Genomic DNA, 26,576 nt, shown 5'->3' on the forward strand with positions numbered 1-26,576 from the left:
TGGGTTCATTGTATCAAGTTATTTTCTCATCAAGTGAAAGGTTTTCATTTGCCATGAATGGATCCTTTATACATAAGTATATTTTACATGCTGTGATATTATGTTTGAGTTCTCAGATCTCGTCGTATATTTATATTTTATTCTTGTTAGGTCATGATACACACAAATTATCAACAATCGTGACCATGAGGCCAACTCATGCCATTTTGGCGCCATAATATCGAAGCCTGGTTCTACTGTGCAGAAGAGGGCCTCTTTTGATAGCACCTTCTATCTGAGTTTCCACAATGGGTACAGGCGGTTCTCGTCTCATTCCAAGACAACGCCGTAGATTAACTGTCTCGACCTCTTAATTACATTCTGTGAATCACCACAACCCCTAGCACAGCATATTTTCTGTCGAAGAAAAGCCTTGACTGACATAAAACGAAGTTGCAATACACTCTCTCCTTCAATTAACCTTCAGCATACTCGCAGACTGTCCAGAACTCCCCAAACTAGCCCGTCGCAAAAAATATTCGCTCTTAGTTCGTGACAAACAGATAACTCTTATTCGTGTTAATACTACAACATCTGTGGTAAGTATTCTAAAAACTACAAGAAACCCTGAATTTCCCTAACTGCATAGCTTTTATCACGACAAACCTCATAAGAAGCTTCCCGATCGACGTGAACTAATTGCAACTTTAGTCGATGGAAAGAGACGTACACTGTACATCACTAATATGACGTCGAACTTTCTCCATCTCTTCGACATTGGAGCAGAAGTAAGCGTTCTTCCCACAAATCTAGTGACCACCTGCAATATCTGGTCTTCAGCTTACAAACGATAAATGGAAGACCAATCGCCACACACGGTAAAAGATATGTTTACCCTAACATGGGTTTACGCAGATCCTTTCACTGGTATTCGTGGTTGCTGACATCTCTATGCCAATCAGTGGTATAGACCTGGTATGACATCATAACCTACTCATCAACCAGGGCAAACTGGGGTTAGTGGACGGAAACACGAAATTATATGTTTGAGGATTGTCATTTCCTGGTTGCAAGTTATACCCGGCCACAAGTAAACATATGATCGATCCATACTTCAAACCGACACCTGACAAGTACCCTCAACCTTACAAAACTTGACCTCAACTACTGTGTGAAGGCATCACACTATATCGGGACTATAGGACAACCCGTATTTTTGAAAGCCACCGATTAGTTCCCGAAACACTTTGATCGGGCAAAAATGAATTCGAACATATGATAGCCTATGAGCATATACTCTGGATATTTCCCCTAAAACGTACGGCAGCGGCCGGGATCTAACTACATATTACCGGCTACTTAATACGGAAATTACTCCTGATGTTTCCTCGTTGCCGCACACCCACGATCCGACAGCTACCTTGAAAGACCTTGAAAGGTTTCCTAGAACAACTATCATCATCGCTTTTGGATGCTGCGGATTTTCGAATAAACCTGTCGACTTAAGAAGTGTTCTTTAAACTTCCAAAAGATTCATTGGCGAAATGTTTCAAGGTATAAGCTTCTCACACCCTTAACTCAATGACTGTTCAATCCCAAGTCCAGGCAGGGAGTCTCATCGCCAGCATGTGAACCTCGTTTCCCAACGATTATGTTTTATTGAATATAATATTATTCACGTGATTTTTAAAAAGAAAGGAGGGCGACAAATGCTGCTTATCGACTAGAAATTAAAGAATCCAACAAAAATCAGTGGAAACCTGCTCATTCTCACAAAGTGGTGTAATTTTGTAAATTGACGGAAAAATGGAAAATAGTATTTTCAAGGCTGGACCATATTAGCCCTGTGAATACTGAAATGTCTCATTGGTAGTTTATCGTTGAACAAAGTGACCAGATTTTTATATTCAATGAAGCATTTGTTGTGTCGGAAGTTGCTTTGTATTCTACATTTCGTGCACTAGTTAACAGTGTTATTGGGTCTCAAAAAAATTTCTCCGCGTAACCCATTTTACTAAAGACAGTATTAGTGGGAGGAAAATCAGAGTGATAAGGTGATTTTCGGGGAATGCATGTTTGACCTTCAAATTTGGACAGAAATTACTTTAACCCTTGCTTAGTAACAACATAGGGTCGTTCACTTCTTTTGATAACCACCAGAGTTCGGTAACCCCACTTGGTTTTGCATTTGGTATTGGTTCGCAACCACACGATCTTATAGGCCGAACATATAATAACTGAGCTTTAAATTTGACATTTAGCACTGTTGAGAAGGTTAGAATTGATGAACGAAGGAACACTGAATCGGTATGACACGGCTTGGCCATACAGACATGGTCACTTTATGTAATCCATTCCTGTGCATATTAAATACATTATTCCATTGCCAACCCAAGTGTGTTATTCAGAAGTCCCAAATATCCTACTTCTGACTGTCACAATAGAACGGATCAGCATAGACAACGACGTGGCTTCTGTGTATGATCTTATACATGAGGTAGTCACATCTTGGCAAACTTGTAATTTTGTGATTAGGTCTATTATTTTGGTGGCAAAGATAAACGCGCTTAATATCGACCTAGACTGTAATTCTACCAAGTCAGGTAATAATGTTGTCCGATCCACTTGTAACGAAATGGTCCTGAAACCACTGAAAGCAAGAGTTCAAGACGACGGAACGAGATAAATTTGGATAACAGACTAAACTTTTTGGCTTATAATGCCTATTATGGTTAGTTGTCAGAGGTGTGTTGCACGATGTAGTGAAATGTGGAGCTAGATTGCTTGGTTTCTGACCTAGTAGGGTTTATAGACCAAAACATGGGGGTTGTATGGTTATCCTAGACAGGACAAGAACCTTAACCATACGAACTGTCGAGACAGTGGCACATAACCCAGGGACACGTAAACTGGTACGCTTCAGGCTGAAATGTAGACGGCAAGATATTAAATTGATTGTAGCACATCATAGTCCAGAATGTGTAGTAGATGACTTCCTCCTAAGCAAACTTAAGTCTTGGTGTAATAGCTGTAAAGGCCTTATGGCAGGCAACTTTTATGTACCGTATATAAATTGGGTAAACATAGAAGTAGGGTCATTGACAACTTCGTTTGATTGTAAACTGTTAGAAATCTCGATTGCACTAGCTTTGTTTCAGCACATTAGAAATCCTACCAGATAAGACTTACGAAGCTCCTCATCTCTGTCAAACCTAATCTTCACACATGGTGATGATGTCAGTCACATAACTTTCCTCCCACCTTTAGGGAGAAGTGGTCATGCAGTCATCTTGTTCAAGCTCATATTTATATATCGCTTGTCAAGCAACTGCACCAGCCCATCCTAGCATGTGGAAGGCAGACATGAAGGTGATAAACTTTGCAGCATCGGCTGAAAACAGGATAATTGACTCAGAGGCATCAGTAGAAGAGACACAGACTCATTTCAAGCAGTTATACAATCAGGTAACTCAACCATATATACCCTGGACGATCGTAGAGAAGAAGCATGACCATCCCTGGATAGGCCGGGATATTTGACATTTACCAAGAAGAAATGTTGGAACGTTGTCATCATTCTTGGCACAACAAGTACTTTGAAACGCTACAGGTCAGTAAGAAAAAAGTGTATAATTAAAATCCGGGAAGCTCAAAGAAAATATGAAACGCACTTGGCACAATCTGCATTCAAGCAGCCCAAGAGAATATTCTCGTACATAAACTATAGAACAAGGATGCATCATTGGATTCCAAACCTAATTAAAGAAGGGAGTGAATCTGAAATGATAGAGGAAGATAAGGAAGAAGCAAAGGTTATGGCTGACTATTTTTGGCAGTTGTCACTCAGGAACCTCCTCTAGAGAAAGAACCAGACCAAAATACAGTGTCAACAAGCCACCTGCTCACCGTGGACTTCGATCAAGACGATGTACTTAAGGGTCTTATCACCTTAGACATGGGAAAGCCAACAGGGCCAGATGAAATGCACCCAAAAATCTTGAGACATAATGCACAATATATTGCAGCCCCACTGACTGCGATATTCAATACATCACTTGACCAAAGTGTGTTACCTACGAACTGGAAGGATGCAATCGTCACTCCAATACATAGAACAGGATCAAAAAACTTCCATCGAACTACAAACCTGTCAGCCTCACCGGAATCGTGGTTAAAATACTGGAAAGAATAGCCAAAAGGACCATAATGACATTCGTGGAAACCATCAACTTGTTAAACAGCAAAAAACATGGTTTCAAAAAAGGTTTATCTTTTACAAAAAACATCCTGATAGTACGGGAGCAATGGGTAAAGGTTCTAAACAATGGAAAATCAGTGGGTGTTGTCTACATAGACTTTAGCAAATCATTTGACAAAGTGCCAGCAAACACACTGTACTTGAAGCTGGAAAATCTAGGGATTGCCGGACTTCTAAAATGGCTTAAGGAGTTCCTAGTAGGTCGTAAAAAGAAAGTAAGAGTAAATTCCAAGTGCTCCATGTGGAGACCAGTACTTAGTGGAGTACCGAGAGATTCCGTCCTATGCCTTTTACTTTTCATACTATGTATAAATGATCTCTCAAGTATAGTTGAGTCCTAATGTTATTATACGCTGATGTGAAAATTTGGCGAAAAATAACGGGAGAATCAGATGCATGAGCACTTCAGGCTGACTTAAATATTGTGATTAGCTAATTCAAAGAGTGGCTGACGCTTATCGACGCAGCAAAGTGTATCTACATGCACTTTGGGGATACAAAGGTAATTAGGTACAACACAGGGGAAGTACCTGTACCCATAGTCCGGTCTCAAATGGATCATAGGGTGACAGTGGATTATGATCTTAAGACCCCGGCCCATTGCCGTGAGGTAGCAACTAAGGGGTTTAGAACCCTATGGGCTTTGAGACGGACATTTATCAAGTTAGGCACTACTTTGCCCACAAGTGTCAACACAACCTTGATGAGAACTAAACGTGAAAACTGCACTCAGGCTGTAAGCCCTTGTTTATAAGGTGACTCGGATATCCTTGAAAAAGTACAGAGGGGAAATAAACATGCAATTTTAGAACTCCAGGGTTTACCATAAAAAGAACGGCTTGAAAAGCTAGACTTCTTTACTCTGTCGTATCACATATTAAGAGGTGATCTGATAATGATGTATAGAATACTGAGTAATGGCTTTAGACCTAATATATCCTCCCTTTTTCTTCCTGTCAGTCAGGACGACTCAAAGGACATAGAAGGCGATTAGAAAATCAAAGAACGAACGAAATACGCATGGTATACGGGTTTTCACAATGAGACATCAATTATCGGAACCCGTTACTCAAGACAGTGGTGTCCGCACCTTCGATTGACTCATTCAAGAGAAAACTAGGCACTCACAGAAGTATACTAGAAAAGGAATAACATAGGCCACAGGCTTTCTGTCCTTATTACACAGTTCTGAAAATCTGAATCTACCTGAACTTCGCATTCCTCTTCAAAATAGGAGCGCGCAGTTTGTGACTTTGCGCCTTGTTGGTTTGCTAATCGCTAAGATGGTGGATGGGGATATTACGCCAGAGGATAAGGTATCCTGCTGTTCATACCTGGTTAAATCGACAATTTTGTTTTAAAGGCTACTATATGTGCTAGATTGGTTTTACTTGCACCGCCCTGTGAATTTAATGAAGTATTAGATGGTAAGGTGTACGAATCGCTCACACATTCATTCAGATATCCGTTGTTTCGCTGGTGATGACCATCATATTCATGAGAAGCTAGCAGCGTAAGAACAAATTTATACTATTCAACTCTTCTAGATCAGTAGCACAGTATAACAAGGACCAAATGATCCATGTGAAGTTACCAAATTGCGAGTATCCGACTCTGATTACTGCATACGCAGACTTGGGGAATGGATATTTTATGTGTCCTAGATCGCAGTTGACATTTCATTTTGACCATCTCAAGCAGACAGTCAGTGATGTTAAAAGTTTTGACAAGAGTAGCTTTGATAATATAGACTGTGATCTGGAGAGTTGGAGGCGTGCCTTAGAAGATAGCGCTACTGTCTATGTAAACGAACATTTCCCTGATGGAGCTGTCGAAGTTTACGCTCTGAGGTCGAATGATAGTGCACGCTGTCTCGTTATGTGCATTGAATCTCACTTCAGCAAACATCAATCGTAAGTACTAAATTGTTCATTCCTATAGTTTTTCTTTAGTTTCTCTATAAATTTCTAGTCGTTTAGTTACTGTTACCACTCTTTACGAAGTATATCAGTTCTGAATTCAGTGCTTTAATCTTAACATTGGCCTAAATGACACCTGACGGTACAGTACGTTTTTGTTTGATATCCTTACAAAACCATAAACTGAATAATGAATTCTTTTGTTTTCCTAACCCAATTAGATAACCAAATTGATAAAACCTAGTGCTTTGCCAAGGCATGACGGTAGATTTTCGTGATGAACACTTAATATTTGGTGTTAAGTTTAACAACCAAATAAATCCATATTCGACCTACATAAACGATTTCATTCCTTGTTCTATATGGTTACTCATCCAAGTTGAAAAGTCCTTGGGACTGATCTAGTTTGTCTCGTGTCCAACATCTGAAAATATTCTTCTACCCCTTTAGTCCTATTTCTAACGTCTGGATTTCCTCATATATTTACTGTTCATCATTACTTGACGTATCTCCAGTGTTAATCATTCTAGTTAAATAAGTACGATAGTCAGCCTTTTAAAACTACCTTCCAACATTCATGGTATGGCCTCCGTAAAATCTTGCCAAAGGCCCATACTTTATGACTTATCTGACCCCAAGTGCTCTGGTACGTCTAAGAGTGGTGAGTCAGCTCCCTCCCAAATGCTCTCACATCATCACACGTATACAGCAACTGTCAGGGAATTCCTACTCACTGCCTTCTCGGGACTGAGGTTTTTTTAAGAGGACGAAAAGCGGACTTCCGGCGCTTTAACATGGATCGTGGATACGAAGGAGAGTTAGAAAACCCTCATTCCAAACCACTGGTACACATGGGCTTCAGGATCCTAAGAAAACAAATGACATGCGAAGTCGTGAATTTTGTGCATGTTGTATTTTCTGTATGATCATTCTGCATAAATTTACGTCGTTTTATGGTAATAATGCATTTTTATTCACCAGGTTTTGGTTGACCAGTCTCAGTACTCAATGGTTCACTACTCAGAAATGTTATTGTAGGGTGCATTATTGGCTCTCATACATTGGAGTTTAGGTCTTGACCTAGTACGGAAGTTTGCACTGCACTCCTTATTAGTTATTTATGGTGATTCGTACGAACTTTACGAAGCGATGTTTCGTTCTACTATTAAAAGTTGACTTTTTTTTTGCATTGCTGTCGAAGTTTGTGCCCCTATTTATCCGGTCATTTGTAATCATTGTGGAGCCTGGCATACATCAACCCGTTGCTACACTGTCAGTATAACGAGATGAAATTAGGAAAGTGAATACAAAGGTAGTAGAATTATCACTGGTAATAATAAGAATACACATTGAAAACATGATTCGAGCATAACGAACTAATTCGCGAGACAAAAGGTGTGTAATGATTTTGAATCTCAAGATCTAGGGGATGATAAAGTGAATGCACCTGTGCCATGGTGACCAAAGCAAAACGATGTTAGCCACTAATCGCGGTTATTGTGTGGTCCCAAACACGTAATTTGAATCTACCAGAAAGGCTCAGACCAAGTCATGAACTGATGTTATTTCATGGTTTGACCCCAAGCTCTCCCTTACGTGAATTGGAATTGCGCTTTAATATAGGATGTGGTTGACATACTTAACATGTTGCAACCACGTCAGATTCACAACCCCATCAACTAGTTTTCCATCTGTGTGATTATTAGAAGTCACTAGTCATTCGGTAACTAGTCTTTTTCGTAATTAAATAATATTTTATTACTTAGTGATTGTCAAATGTTCGTAGTTATAAGTCATAATCGCGATATGCATGTATCTTATTTTGCGTCAACTTGTAGAACTGGACGATGGCGATCAGAATGGACTTTCAAGCTAGTTGGACAAAAATCGATGGAGTTTTCGGTTCATGGTGTTATTAAAGTTCAGGTTTGTGAATATTTGTGTTTGGTTTGTAAACTGGGTTCTACTGTTTTTATTGTCTGGAACCTTGTAAAAACTGATATGGCTTTCAAATTTTCTATTATTGACTGAATAATTGACTGAGAACTTGAAGATAATGGGTATCAATGTGCATTGTGTCCATATTTATAGTTTGGGTATTATTTTATAATTCGTATGATTTTTTTGTGTTCTCAAGAGCCAAAAGCGTTTTTGTAGAGGAAACGTCATTTGTTCTTGTATTTCATAGAAGTAATGCCTTTGAGAAGTTAGACAAAAATAGGGAAAGTGGCAACCATAACGAATAGTACTTGGTGGTGGCAAATCTGTTATCGGCTCATAATAAGTTATGACTCACTTAGTATGTGCCTGATCCTACGTTGTAGCTGACGTACTTTGGGACTCCTTTTCACTGAGCGATATCATAAAAACTGTCGACTATTGCCCTAAGGTCTAGAAGTATGATTAGTATGTCTGTTCCAGGACCTAGTTCGTTCAGCAGTGCAACTTCACTCTAGGACCCTTGACTGCTTCCTTTATAATCGTTACTGTTTTCCAACCGACGTGCACTGCATTATAGAACCTGTATTATGAGACCATCCTATTAGTTGTTATTAGTCTACGAATAGTTTATTGGTGTAGATGTTGTGGATAAGAGGTCCTTGATGCACATATCACTTGGTAATGATCTTGTGTGATATGGCTCAAAATTAATTGCAGTAATGGAATTAGACTAATTCTTAATCTTCCCACAAATACTTTTGGAACTTGTTTAGCACTGAGATCTAAGATCTGAAACTTCATTTTATCTAGTACTTGTCAGCCAGACGCATCTGCATTTCAGCACCTGACTTCACACTAAGATTCAAACCCAATATATGCTTTCTGTACATGCCACTGCCTCATCCACCAAGTCGCAGAGTCTAGTCAGCCACTAACTTGTTCAATGAGTGTAATTTATTACAAGATTTCATGTCAAATTATGCGGAAATCTTCACAATGGCCTTTTTGTTTATGGAATAAAGTATGTTGTGAATTTTATATGTTTTCATAAGTTAAAAATTCGTGCAAAGTACTTATTTGAGTTTTAATTCTTAAGATATATTACTGTTTCAATCCCTTTTTTGATAAAAATGTAGACACATTTATACGAAGAGGGGAATGTTCAATTGATTTCATCCAAAGAAGTTGATTTTGTTGTCTCTGAATCTATCCCCAGGGTATTTGCCAGGGAGTCAATAAAGAGAATAAAAGAAGCTGATTGTGCATATCAAGTAAGTAGTCCGTGCTTATCAACAACAAGCGCTTTATAAATTAACTATGAGTAAATGTAATGATATATTCCGATTCCATCTTAGTTTCTTCAGATCTGTCGTTTTCTGGCTGACCATCCACTTTCCAGCTAATCTTCAAATACTAGACGAGTCTGAATATATGCACGGTAGTACTGTACTATTTGAAGTATGTTGATAAAAGAATTGGCCAGATTTAAATCACAAGAAGTTTAAACGGGCGTTGTTTATAAAACTAGAGCATTATCGCCAATTGCTTCAAGTACCATTTTGATGTGACGATTAACTGGAATTGCTGAGGGTATCAAACTACTGATGGTTCACTTACTCAATCTATTCCCAAATCTCGGGTTGCGAATAATTATCGGGAGATTAAAATCAATGGCTAGCTGACAGAATATATATATGTATTATTTGGGCGGCAACCTACTGTAGTTAAAGAACTGTTTTTCAAGCGTTAGATCACCAGATCGAAACCTCCTCTACTTTATTCAGTTTAAGAGGTTGAGTTGTGTCGTTAACCTTCGTACACAGAAAACGCTTGACTTGAGTACTAGATTATGATGTTCTGTCTGAACTTTCCCAAACAAGTGACTGTATCCAGATCACAATAAAAATTCAAAGCGTTCTAGTAATCCTCATAATAAAAATACAATTGTAAAAGCATTAGAATCTATCAAATTAAAATAAGAATATCCTATCACCTCGATTCGTCCTCTATCTCTGTTTAGTTGAGAATAGATCAGTCAGCATGTTCCCATATGGGCCTAATCAGAGCTCGGTAAATGAATTCCATCATAAATTATCAACCAACAAGTTACTGATCTTAAATGATCATGAAGCTCGCGTGGCTTGCAGTGATTTTTCATTTTTATCCATCGTGTCGACTATATACACAACTTTTTCCCCACATTCTAGTACTGATTAAAAAAATGATTATCTTATTTTTAATTTTTATTCACAACCTACTCATATCATTCTTTGAAGCTGTCACATCAATGTAATTAAATTCAGACTTTTGTATTCCCTTCATCTGAAGTTTATAGTTGCTTTAGTCATCCGTGGGGATATTGGATTTTCTGAGCCGGATAATTTAGTCGTAAAGTTTCCATTGTCTTTCTAGGCCACATCATTAGGACAAATTTCAAATGGGAGTGAGTTATCTGAATTCATACATGAGTGACTGACAGTTTCTGTTGAAATAGGATTTAATTAGTTGTCTTCCATTATTGGCTGGTGTATAAATCAATTCAAACTGAATAATGTACTACCTCCGAGATTCTCACCTAACTCTACAGGTCATAGTCACCTTGTCCGAATTACAAACTTTATGGATATTGACTTACCACAAAACAATATTGCCTCCAAATGTCCTGGTACAGTCGAGAGCGGGGATAACCAGCTCTCCCTCTCCAAATGCTCTCACATGGTCACGTGCATACAACCACTGCCAGGGAAGTAGGTATCATTACCAAGATTTGATTTGATAATTTCGAATAAATTGAGCATTGGGTAGACTGTTATAAATAAATAAATGACCAAATTTGGTGATTTATTCTCCGAAGAAGTGACTTACACTAAGTCACGAAACGTCAGAAAATCTAATTTTTCTACTCATTGTGATATTACAAATATATTATTTATTTATTCACTGCCAGGGAAGTCCTACTCACTGCTTTCTCATAGCGGTGGTGTTGTTTACAAAATTGAGAGGACGAAAATCGAATGTCTGGCGCTTTAACCGAGTTAGTGGATATGGAGGATTCACCTAGGGGAGTTGGAAAACCCTCTTTCCAAACCAATAATACACATGGGCTTCAGTATCCTGAAGGAGAAAAAGGCGTATGAACCTATTGTTGGTCACCGGCTACTATAAAACTGCATCTCCTTACGTTGCTCCACTGCCTTGTGGATCAGACCTTTAGGTTGAAAGTTTCGGGTGTGGCCCTCTAAGAAAACCACGTGCTTCGGTATGGGCACCCAGACAGTATCCTAGCCCTCACACAAATCGAATGGTTTATGTGGCGTATATCTGTTTGGTGCCTTCTTGTACCAATGTTTATGTATTTAAATAAATAAATAAATAAACATTTGTCTGGCCCTATTAAAGAGATTAAAGTCAGCTGATAATGTGAATTGCGTAAGGAAACGATAGTGTGATTCAAGTGACTAGAACGATAGTCAACACATTCTAAGCGACAGCCTTTTTGACTATCATAGAAATTACTACCTCAAATCTTTCGCTTTATATTATGTTCATTCTATCTTAATACGCTGTTTTTATGTGGCTAGTTAGCCCACCCCATTTAAGTGCCACGCCGCAGGTTGTTTATTGCTGACTAATCACTATATATACTTTTTTTGTAGGTTGCCATTGGCGAGAACTTCAAAACAATGTCCGACACAACTTTCAAAGCTCTTCGGCGACAACTGCCTTTAACTCGTTCCAAACTAGATTGGAATAAAATTATCACTTATCAGATAGGTAGTGAACTATCTAGAGCACCTCCAAATTAAAATTATCATTCGAAGTTAATTTTCTCGTCATTACACACACACACACACTACTCCCTTCCGCCGACAAGATAAAATTGGAGACGATTTAATATATTTTGATTTTGGGTGTACAATAAAAATCAAGGAAATTACGAATATTTTGCCTATTCTTTAATAAATTTAATATTATTAAAATATATGTTCTTTTTATGAATAGTTTACTAAAAATAAACTTTACCGCTATAATGATCAGGAATTGTTCTCAGTTTTTTATGCAACTCATTGATGATTTGTCCGAGTCGTCATGTGTATTTTTCTTTGTTTTTCTCTTTCTTTCGTTTTTGTTTGATACATCTGTATTTTTAAAAAAAGAGAACATCTCTAATTGTGTATGGTAGATGGTACATTTTACCATAAATTTTGTGTTGATTCGACATATACGTTATAATTAACTAATTGTATCTAGTGTGTCTGTTCTCTGAATGACTTTAATACGGTGAGTATTTGCAGCTACATATATAATAGAATCTTGGGTCTAATGCAAATTATTGTCTCGTAGAATAACTGGATAGTACATGTTTCTGTTTATTTTCTTGTGGTTGATTCTCACATATTTAATGTGTGCTTGCCTGTGCTGTAAATGGTGAAGATTTGTAGCTCACGTGGATGGTTTTGATGGAGTTTTGTTCTCTGAGCTAGATGGTTTGGTCGTGGAGCTTTCGTCGTTCTTCTGAACGACATCATCTGAAGTTTGTGCTGATGTCGACGAAAGCTCCACTACCAAGCCATCTAGCTCAGAACAAAACTCCATCAAAAAGTATGCTGTCAATCCTCAGAAACTTTCACTATGCCATAATCGCATAATCCTCTTATCTACTTAATCCAAATAGTTACTGGTTGATACAATGAGCTGGTTTAATTGATTTGTATTGGTTGCCTGAATAATCTCATTGAGGTTTACGACTGCAATCAATCAGTTGGGATCCTGGTCATTAAATCAATATTAACTCTGGGATGCAGGTCCATCCGACTGACGGGTCCCAAATAGGTTGGGACGCGAGTCTTAGATTCCACTGTTATTCACAATCCGTCTCTGTTTATAGAGAGGGGCATAATGTTTTTACGTTAATTGTTCGTTCTATTTTTCTTATGCATCATTTCACTGGGTATATCACCTTTGAACTTTAATCTCAGGAATATAGGATTTTCCGTCACTATCAGTCAACTCTTTAGGAACTTTAATTAATATTCGTTTTTACTGAGTATATCATGGTTGTTAGTTTCATGAAAGCAAGTAATTTTAGACTCCTGTACCAAATATTTAACTAAATTTCACCCAATGTAAGTATGAACTACACTAAATTGTAGATGATAGACTGCCTTTGTATCCCATTGTTCCTAGATTACATGGACGTGAATTACGTACTGAGATATTTTTAGAGTAATTTAATTCGTAAGTTCAAATGAGTTTCATCACTTTATGGATAAGAAATCAATGTGAAGAACAAGATAGTAGGCTCAAATAAATATCAAATTACAAAAACAAACAGCTGTGCTGTCCGAACAAGACATAGATATTACATATTTACTTATTTTTGCGAAAACATGGTTACCGGTAATAAACACTTCTGTCACAAAAACTGGTATAGTTTGTTAGTCTATGCGTCCACAAGCTATTATCATAAATGACAAAGTTATGGTTCACGGTTGTAGGTTAAAAGGCATTGCGACACTAGCCACTAACTTTCTTATTAATTATTTAGCAATTAACAAGTGGTACACGGCTATCTTACTAATCTTATCATGAAAATAATAATTACATAAGTCTTCTACTGTCTTTGAAAGCTTACGTTTGACTCGTGTGCAAATAATCAGGAGAGATGGAAATTTTAGAATGATAATGTAGGAAATTAGTATATATATAGCCCTTCATTAAATACGTGGTGTGTGGAATTTTTCTATTACGCCTATTACATACTTTCATTTCATGAGTTATATGTTATGTTGTCCATAAGTTACGGTTAATCAATTACGCACTTATTGTTCACTTCTGTATTACTTGACTTACTTATTTACAGATTATGATTTCTCATTTGTGTTGGATTATGGTCGTGTGGTTGATGTATGCAACTGAGTTTTTAAATCAAAATGACAATACACCGATAAAAGGTAGTTCTTTCTTTGTGTTCTAATTAAGAATGTTAGTCTCTTTGGTTGTTATTCACAGTCATTATGTTATTTGTTAAATAGAAGCTTATTGATATGAACCATACTAAGTCATTACCGAACTCTAACAAAAACAGATTATAATTACTTTGGTAGTTATTCTTTATAGTTTAACAGGTTGTCAGATTAAAGTATCTTTATTAATATTATTCTCAACTTATCGATATATTCTACTAAAAATAGTACCGAAATATTTATTATATCATATTGTACTCTTATATATTGCCATTTTTGTCAGTGAATAATCAATATGTATTAACTTATATTAAAACAATCCATAAACTCTACTATTTTTAGGTTAGAAGTCCGTAATATATTGATTTGTCACTTACTATATCGTGTTTTTTCTTTCTAAAGCTATGTAGGTAGATAATTAGTAATTGGAAAATACACAAATCATATCAAATAGTTCATGGATATTTATTACAATTCATCAACTCTGAGATTTTATATTAAAATATTCATATATAGAGTAGTGTAGTGTACAAAAATTCGGGTGAGGATGATCAGTTTATTGTTTAATGCAAAATTACAGTGGTTTAGTAAAATATCCCGACCGTTGTTGCTACCTTGACGTGGTGGTCGGGCTTGCCTATCGTGATGAAGCAACCGAGCTATACTGGCCGGAACAACCGTTCCTCAAGGTTCTACCGTGTCAGACAGGTTGGTTGAAGAGCGGTAAGACTAAAAGCAACAAACCTAAGGTCCGAAGGCGAATTCGTACTGCTGACTGTACAGAGGTGTGACAGCAGTAAGGTGTTTCCTTCAGACAACCAGCATGACAGCGATGCTGCCTTCCCACAAGGAGGGGTGGGGTTAGAAAAGGTCCACCCTAAAGATGAACACACCGCCTTATCCCATGGATATTCGTCTCCAGCGGTAAGATGTGAACAAGTACGGAGCTAACACGAAAATTACTCACGAAAGGTCATGTGTGACCGACCTCAAGCACTCGTTTGTTGGGCACTGCGATCACGGTCTCAGGTCACTAAGACCAACACTAATCCAATTTCCTTTTCAGGCACCTCCAGAAGAACCCTTCCACGGTGTGGGCAACTGGGAAGTGATAACCGCCTCTAACAGCACTTCATAATCAACGTATTAGTAAAATACCAAATACATCATTTGCACATTTTAGAATTGTCTCTTATGTGCTACATCGTTTGTTCATTCCTGTTGTTGTTTTGATTGTTTTCCGTTTCCTTCGTTTCATTTCAACCTACTGCTCGTAGACATCCTGTGATGTGCGCTACTGATATCGGCATAAGTAGTATGTAACGCTAGTCAGGAATAGTATATCTGGCAGCAGAAGGTCAAGAAGATCGAGGAGGAAAGAACGAGAACGGGAAGTAATTTGTATGGAAATGCAGGAGCAATGAAGTCGAACGAACATTTTGCAAATGAAGTATTTACTATATGGTTCTCAGTCTTACTGAGACATTCTGAATGTAACCGAGGTCATATTATGGATGGATAACAGTTACAGTGCCATTGGAAATAAGATAGCACTGGGTAGACGTTTCTTTCTAGTATGAAGTTCTTCAACGGTGAGCATACATTGTACCCCGCGACACCGATATACAGTCTCGATAAGAGTGCTTAATCCGTACGACACAGTTTAGGCTCAGTGGTCGAGATTATTGACTTCGATTTCTTTTCTTTATAGTATGGCAAAACTCAACGAAATTCAGGTTATTAGGTTGGTCAACGAACAAAACATTTGTTTTGAGATAACGGTGATAGAAATGATTCATCCCAGGGAATCTATGTAATAATGTATTTCATATCCATCACCGCTTATCTGAAAGTTAGTAACAATAAGATAGTGAATGTATTAAAGAGATAGAATGTTGAAGTCAGCGTCCGTATCATTACCAAAATCTTAATTATGCTGACTTTTGAGTGGACTGTTTACAATAGAAATATTGATGTATCCTTAATATCCCAAAGGCGAGAAAATTGAACTTCTGATGCATTTCAGCCTAGCCTACAATTCTTTTCCAAAGAATATATAGCACAGAGAAACAAAGCATAATACTTGGAATACCTCCAACAAGAATTGATTTTTAAGAGTGTGAGATTTTCTTAGCAAACGTCCCTCTCCACACCCCAACTGTACCCTTCATTTAATCAAAAGTGCTAAATCAATCGGTCAATTAAATGCATGTTTCTGGGGACTATTAAAGTAGTGATTCTAGATTGTAGGTATCGGATTCTAATAACGATCATCATTGTCGTTTGTCATGTCCATTTTTAAGAGTGAAGATGATATAATTTTCGGAGGTATTTACTGTTGTAGGATTTTCGATGAAAACAGAATTCTTGAGACAATCAAAGACTTATGTGGATGAAACCCTCATCTCATGATGAGACAGTTGTCGAAATTCATGTGATTTCCACATGAAATATGTATGTCAAATTAATTCATCTTCATTGATCAATAAATTCTCAGGCACTACTAAGAATGGTTTTGAAATTCGTTCTTTACTTGGTAATATAGATAACTCGTCGGTTGTGTATGTGAATCTTATTCATATATTCGGACTGAAAGGCTTTTACGCATTATCCTGATGATCATTATTACAATCATGAGTTGTTGTATCTCATGGGAATAACCATAGTTTCCGCTGTTTAACGACTAATTTCGAGAAAACTATTCACCCTTTTACTGATTTATTGGACTGTCTTATGTTGAAGATTTTGTGCATTCTCATTACAATTAGAAAATGATTACCAAAGATGTTTTCAACAAACGACAACATGTTCATAAAAAAAACAGAACTTGCAGGTTTGTGTGACTCATATTATAAACTTTACTTAGTGGGTGATTTTAAACCTTAGCTGTCAGTCAGTCAGCTACAACATAGGACCAGGCACATATATGAATCGGTCCAAATTGCCACATCTCATTAGCACAACAAGATGATCACCAAATTCATAGGGGTAGTTACTTCAATGGTAGTAATATATAAAAGAAAGATTGTGTATAAGGATATAATACAACAAGAAAGAATTAGTTTGTAGAAAGAAAGGTATAAAATAATTCTAATCTCACAGTTCAAGGGTTCCTTAGCTGTACATATCGTCTATCTTGTAGATGCAACTGAGACATAATCTGATATGAACAGAGATTTAAAATGTTACATTCGTAACACAAATTAGAAAGAAAATGTAGCTCGTCAACTTACGGACGTAGTTTTCCGTTGTTGGTATTCACAATTCCAAATGATCAGTCTCTACTGTTTTTACTGGTTAACAAAAATTGCCTAATTGATTTTCATCCATCTTTTTTAACTCTAAGAATGAATTTTTATCATTGTTCTATTGATTCATCCTATTTCTATTTCCGAAATATGCGAAATACATAAAGAGTACTTGATATTTTCATTACCAGTAGATTATTTTAATAATAACATGTGTTTCACTATCAATTTTAAACAAGCATTGCCCCCAAATGCCCTGGTACGGCCGAGAGTGGGGAGAGTCCGCTCTTTCTCTCGAGATGCTCTCATATGGTCACGCGTATATAGCCTCTGACAGGGAAGTCCTACTCACTGCATTCTCGTACCACGGGTGTCGTTTACCAAATTGAGAGGACGAAAAGCGAATGTCTGGCGCTTTAACCGGGTTGGTGGACATGGAGAGTCCACCTAGGGGAGTTGGAAAACACTGATTCTAAACCAATGGTGCACATGGACTCCAGTATCCTGAAGAAAACAAATGGCGTATGAACCAATTTTTGGGTCACCGGCTACCATGGGACTGCATCTCCTTACGATGCTCCACTGCCTTGTGGACCAGACATTCAGGTGGAAGGCTCTGGGTGTGGCCTCCACAGAAAACCACCTGCTTTGGTTTTGGCACCCGGGCAGTATCACAACCCTTACACATATCGAATGAGATTTGTGTGGCGCATATGTATTCGGTGCTGCCTTGTACCAATATATATATGTGTTAAAATCAATAAAATAAAAATTAAACAAGCATTATTAAGATTTAATCAATATGAAGGCGTACACCTTAAGCCATGTTTATACAAACGAGAACTTAATAGGGGTTGTAAAGATTATTAAGACCTAATATTGATTTACAAGTTTCCTCAAAATCAATACATTTTACAATAAAAATCAATTTAACATTTTATCACTTTGTAACTATTTTTGTCACACTTTAATCATTATGGTTTCTATGCTGATTTAAGTAATCAACTCATCTAAGAATATTAGTTATCTGTATGTTATTAACGTTTGTATTAATGATATATCTTTGCTTAAATCAAGTTAATTAGATACCTATGAACAGAAATTTAATAGAGAAAATATAGAAAATCAAAGAAGAAGAAACATTTTGGTGGAGTTTTGTTCTTTGAGCTGGGTGGTTTTGTCGTGGAGTTGTCATCATTCTTCTGAACGACATCATCAGCACAAAATTCAGTTAGAAGAAACATAAAAAAGACTAGTGGACTTCCATAAACTTGGTACTCAAATTAGTTTAGGAAGATTGAAAATTTTACAATTAAATTGACTACCCTACGAACATGATATTATAATTTTTTTCATTATCAGAATGGGTTTTGTGGAAAGTTTTAGAAATTTCACAGGTTGAAATGGTGTACGGTGGCACAACTTCGTGGATTGGTTGAAGTTAGACATTAACACCGTTGGATGCCGATTAGCTCAGTGGTCTAGTGGTTAAGTGCTCGTGCGCGAAGCCAGTAGGTCCTGGGTCCGAGCCCCGCGTGGTGCGGGACCGTGGATGCGCACAGCTTAGGAGTCCCATACTAGGACGAAATGGCCGTCCAGTGCTTCCAGGTTTTCCATGGTGGTCTAGCTTCAATCGACTCATGATTTCAACCTGTGAAATTTTTTTTATCTAAGAATATTTGTTATCAGCTTAAAATAAACATGTTTCTTTAATGGATTACATAATTATTTTAAGGAGTCGTTATCAGTGATTCGACTTTTTTTATTTGGAATTCTTCGGGTGAATCCTTTAGAATCACGGTTGATGTTTACAAAGGGATCGGAACACCAACCAATATTCATTGCTTTAAACTCCAGAGAAGTTTTTATCACACTACCAAATCACATTCATTACCAACTTATCTTTTGGATAATAATATTTCTTATCAATTATATGGGTTTGTTATTTCCAGTTGTTTATATTTAAGACTGAATTTGTGAAGTATTTTATTGGGTAATGATGTAATGTGTACATTGTCATTCATACAGTTCATAAAAATACTGATAATATTGTAATGAACGAAAATACAGGTGGGGACGACCGAATGTATTTAAGCACAAAATTACAGTTATTTGGTAAAAATGTAAAAACCATACATTCAATCCTTCAAAATGTTCATTAATTGTTTCAGACTTTATTGTTCCTTCATTTCAGAACCCAATACTTTCTGTTCCCATTCCTTCCTATTCTATCTTCTCAACCTTCTGCTGCCAGGTTTCCCACTTTCGATTGGTGTTATATACCACTTATATCTGTCGAAATAAGTAGCATACACCACAGTATCACTAATGGAATTGAGGAGGATGTCTAATAATGAAACTGGTAGTCTGGATTTTTGATGAGGCAAAAGTAACATTTTCACTGTAGAAGGATCCATAGGTTTTGTTCATTGTTTATGAAATAAAATTGGCAATACTATTTCTATCACACTCAACTGGTTGTTAGTTTGGAAGCTGACACTTCTGAATGTCAGAAACTGTAAGACAATATGAAACTGTCACGAATGAATATCAGTTCAAGTTGTCACACACTATTTCAGTATACTAGTCCTAAAACGATAACTAGATAATATCGATTGAAGTATAAAGCTCAATGTGAGCTATATTTTGTTTATGATGAACTCATGAGACCGGAACATTGAAAGTATCGCATAACACTAAGCTTAGTTTTTAAGGAAAGATGAACAGATGCATCTACGATCAATGTTGAACCAGAAAACTGAACATTTTACAGTATAACTGCGAGTATCTATCAGGTTACCTACAATTTCCTTTACTACGAGTGAACATTTCATGTCAGGGTGAGCAGTATATAACCATATGTGACACATCTCAACCACTTAAATCAGTGAAATGTCTATAATTACACCAACCAACTTAAACAGTATGTCATTGGGCCTTATAACTAACCTCTATGTTATATAGTTATTTCAGCATACATTTTCAAAAGTTTGAATAGATCTATACTTGAATATGTAAAACCTCGGCATATTTTCAACTTTCAAAGTCCGTATTTCATAGTTATGAAATAATATAAAGTAGATTACTGCATTCTTCTTTATGTATTATAACAGAAGTAATTCAGAAAGAATATATGATGAAAAACTTTCATTATTATTCAATCTGAACTGGATTAAATATCTCCTTATTGGCTAGTAACACATACATTTTTGTTTTAGTCCATATATTTTACTCAATGCTGTATAAATTAAGAACATGTTGTGTTCGTGTTTACTTACTCGAGTAGCATATTTGTAAACTGTAGTCCACTCTCCCTCTCGAAATGCCCTCACATAGCCATGCGTCTACAGCCACTGACAGGGAAATCCCATTCACTACCTCCTCGCAGCGGAGCTGTTGTTTACGAAATTGAGAGGACGAAAAGAGAATATCCGGCGCTTTAACCGTGTTGATGGACACAGAGAGTCCATCTAGGGGAGTTGGAAAACCCTGATTTCAAACCAAGGATATCCTGAAGGAACAAATGGCATATGAACTAATTGTTTGTCATCGGGTACCATGGGACTGCATCTCCTAACTTTGTTTCACTGCCTTGTGGATTAAAACTTTAAGTCAAAGGCTCCAGTTATGCCACCCCCCCCTAGGAAAATCACCTGATTCGGTTTGAGCATCCGGATAGTATCACAGCCCACATACAAATAAAATGAAATATTGTTTGGCGCATGTATATTCGGTGCCCATTTGTACCAATATTTATAAGTTCAAATAAATAAATGTAGTTATACTGTTAAGTGAATTCGAAATGTATACTAGTTTGTAATTCAGTTTTCCAGTTATATGGATAGTTTATTTGTTTACATGCTTTAATGAGTAAGTAAATAGATAAGTGAATAATAATAAAAAGAAAAGCAACCAAATATCCAATTCATAATAGAAAGATAATATTGGTAATACTCAATTGTAAATAATGAATGACATATATAAATGAAATAAATAAAATCAGTAAGTAGTATAATGATTTGTTTGAGATGCATCATTAATACATAGTCAAATACACTAATGGATAATAGATATATTCAATTATAATAGTTCATATGGTCACAATATATCAATAAGAGTTCATCAAGTTATGTAATATAAATGCAACTTTTTTTCATTTTTCTTAAATAATTTTAATCAACTATTACACGAATAGAATCTTCAAATAATGCTATAACCAGCATAATTCCAACACCAGTTATTAAACCAGTTGTTTGAATCATTAATTGACCAATACGTGTTTGACCTGGTCTCAATTCAACTGAATTCAGTTCAGGTAACTAGAATTATTGATAAAACAATCAACAAAATTATTGAATATAGTTAAATATAATTCATTCAATAGAATTAAATCCATTACGTGTCAATTAACTGTGGCTTATCTTTGGAGTATTGGTAGAATGTTAAAGAGAATTTGATATAATGAAGGTGATTTATCACTCGAAAATTAGATGATTGGTTTAAGCTGTAATACACATTTGATATGGATGTTTTATTTTAACTTTGTTGTTGTTGTTATCATTGTGAAAGGATTTCTGTTAGCTAATGAGTGATAAATAATAACAGGAATCCTTGAGATTAGATTTAGATTTTGGTGCATTCTCAATCTTTAGCTGAATTATATTCTTCATGGAACTGAATTCTATTTCATGAGAGCTGTTCCCATTGAGCTACTGATGATACGTATAATCTATTTTGACATTGGTTTAAACTATATGGAAATTATCACTTCCACTGTCATTACAGGTAAACTTTGGTGATGGCTCAGTTAGCACAAAAACTAGGTCTAGGTCATTCAACTCATTCGCTGCAATCATTTAACGTTAAGCTAAGTACATCAAGATGTTTATATTTAGTGACTACATTATTATTTGACTGATATTTATTTATTTATTTATTTTAACACATAGGTATTGGTACAAAAAGGCACCAAATACATATGCGCCACACAGATCTCATTTGATATGGATGAGGGCTGTGATACTGCACGGGTGCCAAAACCAAAGCAGGTGGTTATCTTAAGGGGCCACACCCCGAGCCTTTGACCTAAAGGTCTGATCCACAATGCAGTGGAGCATCGTAAGGAGATGCAGTCCCATGGTAGCCGGTGACCAAAAACTGGTTCATACGCCATTTGTTTCCTCAGGATACTGTAGTTCATGTGCACCATTGGTTTGGAATCAGGGTTTTCCAACTCCCCTAGATGGACTCTCCATGTCCACCAACCCGGTTAAAGCGCCAGACATTCGCTTTTCGTCCTCTCAATTTGGTAAACGACACCCGTGGTACGAGAATGCAGTGAGTAGGACTTCCCTGTCAGAGGCTATATACGCGTGACCGTGTGAGAGCATTTCGAGAGGGATGGCGGCCTGTCCTCACTCTCGGCCGTACCAGGGCATTTGGAGGCTCGATCAGCACTATCGAATGGTAATATGCAATTAATTACGTTTGTGTCATCAGTTAGTTCGTGCAGGAATTTCCAGAAAAAGCAGTTAAAGATGTTGTACATTTATGACTCAAATAACACTTGACCTGAAGGAATGTATTTTTTAAATGTGCGATGATATAAATCTTAACCATTCTTCACTGACTTATCAGTAGTATAGTAACATTTTTAGTGTGTTATTTATTGTTGCATTATCTGACTAAATGGTACTTCGTAAGACTAAAAGAAGCTTGCATCTACACATATGATTGGAAGTAGTTAAATTGGTTAGATAGTTTAATGTATGCGACTAGGCTTCATAAAATAATCGATCTTCAATAACACATGCCATTCTGATTGAGATCATGAAACGATTGATGTTAGACCACCTTTGGAAACCTGGAAGCACTGGACGGCTGTTTCGTCCTATTGTGGGACTCCTCAGCAGTGCGCATCCACGATCCCGCTCGCGGGATTCGAAGCCAGGGCCTTCGGTCTCGCGCGCGAGCACTTAACCTACTGGACCACTGAGCTAGCCGGCACCCAATGGTGATAGTGTCTAACATGCCATTCTGGCTTAATTTTGATATAATTACAGCATTTCTGTAGCCAATCAAAGGCCAAATTTCCAAATTTCCTTATTCATACCTATCAGATATAGTCTCCAGACATTTGTAAGCAGATATTAGATTAAAATTAAAAATAATAAAAATGACTGAGAATGGTTCAAAGTTTTGGGTACATAAAACTTATTGAACATCGAAAATGTTGCTGATAACCTCAGCTAGGATATATGGCTAAAAACAAATGAAACAAAGACTATAATTGCTTTTTTACTTCCATCGTATCGGTTGAACTCTACTGGTCATGGCTTCTCACTAGAACTCGGAGAATTACCTCTCGAAGCTAGTCACTGGTGCGCACGTGATAATTATCAGTATAGGGTTGTGGAGACTTGAGTTTTTTAGTTGAGATCATGAATGAATCAATGTTAGACCATCATTGAAATCCTGGAAGCACTGGACGACTGTTTCTTCATAGTATGGAACTCCTCACCAGTGCACACTCACGATCTCCATAACCCTGTACTGATAATTGTCATTTGCTCACTAGTGAATAGCTTTGAGAGGTAATTCTCGGAGTTCAAGTGAAAAGCCATGACCAGAGAAGTTCAACCATGTCATGTGTGAAGAAGTTTACTAACGAATCCATGAAATGTGTCTAACAATATGAAACTATAACTAATTGTATTTCAGTCAAAATATCAATAACTGAATAATTTAAATAATTACATATTCAATTATGATTCTGTTATATTCCGATGAGAATAATGAATGGTAACTGTCGGAATCTATTTCTGGACTAATACTATACGTATATTTTGATCGAATAATTGTTAACTAAACTATTCATATTCGTGTTCCTCTTATCATAAGCTTTATTTTGACCTATGAACTATTATTATATAATTTACCATTCTTGAGTTATCCCCAGTTTAATAATTACTATCTCCCATATTGACAGCTACTTTTGGCTAGATCTTGTACAAATGTTATTTTCCATTTTATGGTACGATGTGATCTGTTTGGACCGTATATAAACCCAGTATGTTTGAAATACATAATTCATATCGCAGAGGCTGAGATTGGTGTTCTGAACTTAACTGGCTGGGCTAGGCAGGAAGCAGGACTGATAAGGCCTTTAGACTGCTCGTACTTGTTTTATGTGTCTTTGGTCCGGTCGATAATTCACTGTTCTCTAATTGGTGGTATCATCACGTTATACAATGATAAGGGCACAAACTCACAAGCTATAACAAATTCTTTTCATTTTACTTACCATATCGACAAGTGCAATATAGATAAATGTTCCAGCAGTAATTGCAAATATCCAGTAACTTGCCGATTCTACATTGCCAACACCTATACCAACTAACATTCCAAATAAACAAAGAATTGATGAGATAATATTGAAAAACATTGCTTCTTTAATCCGCATACCAGTTTTTAAAAGTACAGCAAAATCACCTGTGAATAAAAAAAGCATTGGAATATAACAAAAATGTTTAAATTCTTTGTGTGGCAACATTCTATCATTATGATATGATCAATTTTTCTCTATCATTACGAAGGATTATTATTTACTTTTCAGCAGTCAGTTATTATATATTTATGTCAGTCAGTCAGTCAGTCAGTCAGTAACAACGTAGAACTTTGTACGTACATGCATCAGTTCAAGTTGCCATACCACATTAACACAGAGGTGCAGTTGTCGATTCAAATTCCATAGTGGTAGAGGTGGTAAAAGTATAAGCAGTAATCGGAAAGATTAGGGTTTGAGGATGTTTTTCAAGGAGTATAGTATAGTGAAATAAATTTGGAAAGAGAAAAAGAAAAGGGACATAAAGCATACAGAAGATTAGAATTTGGAAGAACACAAAGAGTGGATGCACCTGTATATATTTATGATTGGAATGTATCACGTACCAAATAGTCCATTAATCAGCACATTACGGTGGGTTAGCAAATTAAAATTTCGTGGCCATTCAAGAAGTATGTAAGTAAACTTATCCAGAATACACCTTGGCGAGACTATAAGTTATGGACGAACCAATCAGGTATAAGATAACAGGTCTCGGATTTTGGCGAGAAATTCACTTATCCATTTGACTAAATAGAGTTTTGGCATTTTATCTGATGTCAGTTGGTGATGAAAACCCTAAATCTAATTTCTAATCTTAATCATCAACTGTGAATTATAATTATAATTTCACACACAGGTTTATAACCCTCATTTAGTCATGGTTATTACGTGGACACTCTCAAGGTCAGTCTGGCGTCGCTCAAGGGTCGTCCATAAATTATAGTCTCACCTACACCTCGAGTTAAACATTATGTTATCATATTCACTAATTAATTAGAATTAGGATGGGTTGTGGAGGTTGTTGAATTTCACTGAAACCAAGGACCAATCTAAGTTAGAATACAACTGAAAACCTGTAAGCACTGAAAGGTCGTTTCTTCCTCGTACGGCACCCCTCGGCAGTGGGCATTCACAATCATCACACAAGAAATCAAATTCATGACCTTCGTTCTCAGATGTAAACGCTTATCCTTTAGATCACTGAGTCGGCATCTAGCAGTATCAATATCTAATCCTAATCAATCCATGATATTGTCGTTCAGTGTCTCCGAATTTTCAATAGTGATCTAACTTTGGTTGGTTCATGATTTCAATAAATTTAGGATGGTTCATCTTATTTGGTAATTCACACAAATTGAAAAATGATATAGTTTATCAAGATGGTGCTCTCTAAGTAAGATATCATTTATTTATTCTCCTCTAAATGAAAATAATCCTCAAGGCAATACACAAAAATGAGATTGGTGGGTTTTTTGTGGATTACGTGACATGGTATTCTAGCAACCATGAGTCGCATTATCTCTAATGAAATACTTTTTCAGTGTTAGAGTGGTACAGAGTTTATAAAATAGTTTGATTTACCCAGTACAACTTCACGAAATTAATTACAAACATTCTGGTGGGCAATATTTTAACTACATGTTCATAATTACTCTTTTCCACTTCATTTCCTTATCAGTTGTTAGTATGAGCAGTTTGTAAAGATTATTCGATTCTAAATTAGTTGATGTTATAGAATGACATTGGTCAAACATGAAGTGGCAATTACAGGACATTGAACAATTGTGATGATGGAGAAGAAGAAAAACCGAACATAATCTACAAAATAAAATGTCCCAAATCCGAAAAATACTATATCGCACAAAATGGATGCCCCCT

General features: G+C 36.6%; 2 protein-coding genes across 8 annotated transcripts in view; one reads left to right on the top strand and one right to left on the bottom strand.

Moving 5' to 3' along the window:
• Positions 1 to 5,479: 5,479 nt before the first annotated feature.
• Positions 5,480 to 12,348, top strand: CAPZA1 (F-actin-capping protein subunit alpha-1). 4 transcript variants are annotated; one of them, XM_051219071.1, is made up of 7 exons: positions 5,492 to 5,553; positions 5,601 to 5,664; positions 5,699 to 5,750; positions 5,785 to 6,150; positions 7,995 to 8,082; positions 9,234 to 9,368; positions 11,754 to 12,045. In XM_051219071.1, the coding sequence occupies exons 1-7, from the start codon at positions 5,521 to 5,523 to the stop codon at positions 11,901 to 11,903; spliced, it is 888 nt and encodes a 295-aa protein (XP_051069901.1). In that variant the 5' UTR covers positions 5,492 to 5,520; the 3' UTR covers positions 11,904 to 12,045. The 4 variants fall into 4 exon arrangements, with proteins under 4 accessions (XP_051069900.1, XP_051069899.1, XP_051069901.1 ...); XM_051219069.1 differs by having other exon boundaries at positions 5,480 to 5,664; positions 5,790 to 6,150; positions 11,754 to 12,348; XM_051219070.1 differs by having other exon boundaries at positions 5,480 to 5,553; positions 5,699 to 6,150; positions 11,754 to 12,348.
• An 8,387-nt stretch (positions 12,349 to 20,735) lies between these two features.
• Positions 20,736 to 26,576, bottom strand: part of MS3_00005801 (uncharacterized protein) — a 32,428-nt gene continuing 26,587 nt past the window's right edge. For 2 of the 4 annotated variants that reach the window (XM_051213885.1, XM_051213884.1), the window contains exons 11-12: positions 24,615 to 24,802; positions 20,736 to 21,630 (exon numbers count right to left, since the gene is read on the bottom strand). Coding sequence is in view for 2 of the 4 variants with exons in the window: in XM_051213884.1 (XP_051069903.1) it covers positions 21,484 to 21,630; positions 24,615 to 24,802 (335 nt within the window). In the remaining 2 variants the exon portion in view is untranslated. The remainder of the gene's footprint in view (positions 21,631 to 24,614; positions 24,803 to 26,576) is intronic. The other 2 variants (XM_051213887.1, XM_051213888.1) reach the window with 2 other exon arrangements.

The sequence above is a fragment of the Schistosoma haematobium genome, chromosome 3, assembly GCF_000699445.3.
Source record: "Schistosoma haematobium chromosome 3, whole genome shotgun sequence".
Classification (NCBI taxonomy): Eukaryota; Metazoa; Platyhelminthes; class Trematoda; order Strigeidida; family Schistosomatidae; genus Schistosoma; species Schistosoma haematobium.